This window comes from Microchirus variegatus (genome assembly GCF_963457635.1).
Source record: "Microchirus variegatus genome assembly, chromosome: 11".
NCBI classification, from domain to species: domain Eukaryota; kingdom Metazoa; phylum Chordata; class Actinopteri; order Pleuronectiformes; family Soleidae; genus Microchirus; species Microchirus variegatus.
This window is the reverse complement of record NC_139812.1, coordinates 22382927-22388938: the sequence shown is the minus strand read 5'-3', so window position 1 is coordinate 22388938 and position 6012 is coordinate 22382927. Positions and strand designations below refer to the sequence as shown.

The window sequence follows — 6012 nt, the reverse complement described above, 5'->3', positions numbered from 1 at the left end:
GGCCAATCTCTTCTGGCAACAACACAATAGTTATGCTCAGAGAACTGCTGCTTTAGCATATCCTGCATTTTTTTGGGGACTAATATTCAATTTAAATCATCTTTTCTTCTCTTTTCTGACACTAGGTTTGACCCTGGCTGTTTGCCGAGACGTATTGAGCTTCTGGCTTTTGCGTTGACAAGCAATGGGAACATGTGTACCTACTTTATTAGGTACATGTGGTCTACTTCAGCTAAAGTAGCTAATAAAGCTAATAGCTAATAGAGTAGCTTAGAAGCTAATAATGTAGCTTGTGAGCATACAATCTACATTCTTAGACATTCTGAACACACTATTTATGCTCAGAGAGCTGCTGCTCACTGGATATTCTCTATTTTTTTTGGACTAATATTCAATTTAAATCACTTTTACTTCCCTTTTCTGATGCTCAGTTTGACCCTGGCTGTATGCCAAGACACATTCTGTCATGTGATTGGCTTTTGTATTGACAAGCAATGGAAACACGTGTACCTAATAAAGTTGGTACATGTGGTCTAGTTTAGCTAGCTACTTTAGCTGAAGTAGCTAATAAAGCTAATAGCTAAGAAAGTAGCTCACAAGCTAATAAAGTAGCCCCGCTGTCTGTATGCCGAGACGCAATGAGCTTCTGTCGTGTGATTGGCTTTTGCATTGACAAGCAATGGGAACGTGTACATAATAAAGTAGGTACACATGGTCTAGTTTAGCTAGCTACTAAAGTAGCTAATAAAACTAATAGCTAAGAAAGTAGCTCACAAGCTAATAGAGTAGCCCTGTTGTCTTTACCTAATAAAGTATGTGTGGTCTACTTTAACTTAAGTAGCTACTTTAGCTAATAAAGCTAATAGCTAATAAAGTAGCTTGTGAGGGGGTCGTACCTATGTTCCCCGGGTCCTATGTTCCCCGTTTTTCCCAAAAAAGGAACATAGATACGGTCCCCTTGTGAGCGTACAATCTGCATTCTTAGCTCCCCTAGCTCCAAATACAGGTTAACTCTAAATTTGTTTTAAAAAAACAAAAAAACAGCATTGTAAGACTCCTATACTTTATATCCCCATAAGGAAGGGAAAAAAGGCTAATAATAAACCGGGGCTTGAACATCTTCCAGTTTAATACATCCGTACATATTCTCACAGTGCTGAGATAACAGGTGAATTGGTCTGCGCTGGGCGAGTTCAATTATTCCTCCGTTCTGTCACATGCAATTGCAGCATGGAGAGAAAAATGTGTTAATGATTTAGCTTCTCAGAGAGCGTCGCCTCTCTGGGGCTAGAATATTCAATGTTGGGATGGCAAAAACTCAAAAGCTTTGTTCTTTGAGGAGAATGAATGTGGTCAGCAAATGTCACGACAATCAGCCTATTCCATTAAGTGGGTGTTACAGAGGAAAGGTCATCTAATCAAAATAGACACGGATACTGTGAGAAGAGAGAAGGTGTTCAGCTCGTCGTCAGACGCTGATATTATTTTGTGTGCGAGTGGGATTTTCGGGGGCAGATGATTGAATGATTTATTACGACTTCAAGAGTGAATATTTTCGCTTTCAGATGCTCGATTTTTAGTAGGTCACAAAAGGGTCAACAAAGTGAAAGGTCATGTAAGAAAACTGAAATTAAGCTTTTATGGGTTTATCCTTATTTTCCCCTATAATAATAAGATACTATTGAATGCCTTAGCAAATTATTGGAATAATCATATACCCATTAAATACACAATGTCAAATTTTACTTCAGCTGTTATTGTTGTGACAAAAATAACACTAATTCTTTACAAAAAAGAGCTACTTCACTATCCACTATTTGCCTTCAGTGTTTCTTGATGTGGATCAAACATCTACAGCAGGGGTCTCAAACTGGCGGCCCCCCACTTAATCGTGTTATAATGAAAACAAGGCCCATGTCTTTTAAACACAGTGTGTATGAGGCATTTGGTCATAATTATGAATGGCAGTGGCCAAAACGGCTCCTGTCACAAACTTTAATTACGGTTGTCCACACTATTATTTATCTAATGTTTTTGATTAATTTTGCATCATAAATATGATGCAAAATTAACTTCTTGACCACAATAGATGCACATCGGCCCCCAGGTTATTTGAGTTTGAGACCCCTGATCTACAGTATATCATCACAGATGGTTTTGATGATAAAAATAATACAAATAATAATAATGGATAATAATATCTCCACACTTGTCAAACTTGTCTTTCTAGGAAATTGTAGCAATTGTAATTGTAATGGTTTTTGATCTGGAACTGATAAAATGTAGCCTGCATGTAAAATCAAAGAAAAGAAAAAATAAAATTGTGCAAAACACGTTTTAGCTCTGGAAGTTACTTCTGTGACCAAACACCACTGATGGATAAATAATTCATGAACAGCGTCTTCTGACAGGATCACTGCTGCAACTTTGGAGTAAAGTAAACTCTTGTGCATCATGCTGTAATCAGGCTCTGCACCAGGGGTCTCAAACCTGCGCCCCATTGTTTTATAATGAAATTATATTATATATTATAAAATTATATATTATAATGAAAACTGACCCAAACTGACCAACAGTTGTCATTCAGTATTTTACAGATTCATTTTGCATCAAACATGTTTTTTTTGTGTGAGAACTATACATCAAAACAAACACTTTCACGTTGAAATGGTGTGCAATATCATCCTAAACATTTTTTGATTGCTGGATTATCAAGATATTATTTTCATTTCTAATCACTAAGCAGAAAATGTCACATAAAGTCACTTTAAAAAAAAAATAATAATAATAAGAACAATTTCAATAGGTTCCTCGCCACCTTTGTGTCGAGGTCCCTAATAATATTATTTGAGTAAAAGTCTAAGTATATGACATTTACTGTACTCAAGTGTCAAATGTAATTTTCTGATATAAAATTAAGTAAAAGTAAAGGTTCTCAGTGGTAGGGCGAGTTGTCCTTCAACTGGAAGGTTGTGTGTTCAATTCTTGGCTCTGCCCATCTGTATGTGTCCTTGTCCTTGAGCAAGACACTGAAGCCCATGTGGAAGTGTGTGAATGGCAAAAACTGGCAAGACAAGAAAAGCTCTATATAAATACAGACCATTACCAACACTACTTCTTCTGTTTTTATTTGGTTGTAACGAGTAACAAAGATAGTTGGAGGAAATATAGTGGAGTAAACTTGCTTGCAATCTATATTGGGTTAGGAATAACACAATTTTAATGGCAAAAACCAGAGTTAATTTGACTTAATTAAAACTCCCCCTGTAGTTTTCCTTTTGCTGAATACCAAATTTCCTTGTATCTGTTGTTGGTGTAATTTACAACTTTTATCATCCATCCCAGTGACAAGAATGTGTGGGTTTGTGAGAAGACGTTATCAGTTGACTCCACCCACACATTTACAGCTGTTTTGCTCCACACCTTCCTGGGCCTCTCTCCCCCTCTCTGTCCTCCTGTCCCCCGCTCTGTCTCCTTCACCTCCATCAAAGTTGCTCCAGCTCCTCTAATGAGGCTCCTTTGCTTTAAATATTAATAATAATGACAGACACCGGAGATGGAGATGATGAATTCCAGTTTCTACGGACGGTGAGTCAGCGTTGTTTTTTTTTTATAAGCTGACTATACTAGTTAACCTCACAGCGCCACCTTGTGTAAATATTGCAGTACATCGTAAATGTATGTAATGAAGTTACTTTCATGAGGGTGCAGTATATGTTGTGTAATTTAAGTGTAAAATTCAGATAATTGGTAGCTAATTAGCTACCAATTATCTGAGTTAGCTAGCTCGTGAGTTAGCTAGCTAGCTAACTCACGAGCAGGAAAGAACAGTGATATTCTGAAAGTCTGCAGAGGCAGCCCTTTATTTTTATTTTTTAAAACACTTTTCAACCTAACTTATGGCCAGGTAGACAAACTCAAGTTAAAAGTTGGGTAAATTAAAGGAAAACATGTTTTATTGTCATTCAGTGAAAAGCAGTTTCAAATCTTCAGGTAAACAGTTTAAATGTGCAAAACATTTGCTAGCTCTGGAAGGCAGACCTGGAATTTCCAGGTCAAAACTATGCCTGTAGACAACTTCACAGTGTTGACAACATATAAAATGTACCTGTTCATTAAAAATGTACATTATTTTGTTAGTGGCAACTTTTCAGATTAAACTCTTCGATATCTTCTTCCTCATTGTATCAGCTGTTAATACTAAGAATGTGTACATTTAAAAAGTGTGACCTTATGACATAATGTCCAAGTCTGCCAACATTAAGCAATCACAGTAAGTACATTTTATTTATAGTTTAAGTTGTTTTTGTTGCTGACTAAATATGGGCTTTTTTAATCTCAACCACAAGGTGATACTGTCCTGTAGTTGTACTGTAGGTCGTCCTCTCACAGCTTGTTATCTTTGTCCTCTGACAAGGACATGTCACAGCAGGGAATGTGTCTGGTGTGGATATGAGACACACAGGCAGGGATGCAGACCAACACCCACCGTAAAGTCACAGCGCAGGATCGATCCACAATATAAAATTACATTGTAGGTATCTGTGTCATACATTACTACATAAAATGCAGGAAATCCCCCCCAGGCAATCGTTCAGCAGAGGCGGTAAAGCCACCCAGAACTGTTGTCTCCTGATTAGCTTAATTTGTAAATGACATAAGAAACATAATAGCTCCACTGATTAAACCAACTGGAAACCAGTAGTGATGTCACCCATAGGAATCTGAACTCCTGTTCTGAAGCTTTGAGGTCTGCAATTTGCAAGATGTCACCTACAACCAGGCTCCTATTGCACGATACCAGATGTACTCTGCTTTATCATCTATTTTCCTCTAAATGGGAAGATCCTGTGTGATAGAAAAAGACCTGAAACTACAGCAAATTCAATCATTAACTCCTCAGGAAAAAGTCTCGTGACTCTGTAAAAATCAGTGAGAAGTAAGAAATTATTTTTGGTACCAGCAGAGTTTTACCCTGGCGGCTTTCCAATATGTTTTCACTTCCTGTTTAGTTTTTACAGCAAAAACTGGAAGACTGTGTCCACTTTTCATGAATTTACACACATTATCTGACAATGAAGGCCAGTGATTTTCATAATAAATATATGAACGTCGTCTTTGTTTTAGGCAAAGTTCTCCACGTTTACTTTAAAAAACTCTGAATGGACCATGCACCAGTATCTGTTTCAAATTCAAACCAATGTTTTTGAAAGCCTGCTGTGGCCAGCCAGATTAACATGCGTCACCATTACTATTTTGTCAGTGCTTTTGACATTTTGGATTAAGTCATGCGGTGCTAAGAATTTCCTCTTGCCACATTGTCCCTTGTAGAAGTGCTGAGTCCTTTCTCACCATTTGAATGCTGTGCAGTGCCTCAGTGTCGGGCGGTGTGTTTGACGACCTGCAGAGCCCTGATGATAGGAACAGTGGAAAGAAGGGTGAAATAGGGGTCAGACAGTGTCATAACTTCCCAATATGGAGGTATGCAGCCTGGGTACAGAGAGGTGTTGGTAGTCCTCACTCGACTTTGGAGACCAGTTATCTGTTGTCCTTTGCTCTTCAGCTCCATAAATAGATTTGAATTTGGCGTGATCCCCTGGCATTGAAATGAAGATAAGATACATTTTAGGGAGACATACAGTACATGGTTCAAGAATAGAGTCAGAATTGTGTTTTGCTGATAGTAAGTCATGCAAGGCAGTATGATTTTGGCATGTCAGTGAAAGATTCACTGACATGCCAAATTTAAAACCATACAATATATTGTCTGGGTATTTTCATTTAATTTTTCATGGGTTCCTCCCAATTACTCAGATATTCTTCTATAATCTACTTGGATCAGATTAATGATCAAAAACACAGTGAAAATACTGATCAGTCTGCTGTGACTCTATCTATCTATCTATCTATCTATCTATCTATCTATCTATCTATCTATCTATCTATCTATCTATCTATCTATCTATCTATCTATCTATCTGTCTGTCTGTCTGTCTGTCTGTCTGTCTGTCT

At 37.6% G+C, this 6012-nt stretch overlaps 1 protein-coding gene across 1 annotated transcript in view; it reads left to right on the top strand.

Moving 5' to 3' along the window:
* Nucleotides 1–3540: 3540 nt before the first annotated feature.
* The window catches only part of LOC310933859 (ryanodine receptor 2-like), a gene marked incomplete at both ends in the record, with an annotated part of 63184 nt that continues 60712 nt past the window's right edge, over nucleotides 3541–6012 (top strand). The window contains one exon of the mRNA XM_083897430.1: nucleotides 3541–3588. Coding sequence (XP_083753556.1) covers nucleotides 3541–3588 — 48 coding nt within the window. The remainder of the gene's footprint in view (nucleotides 3589–6012) is intronic.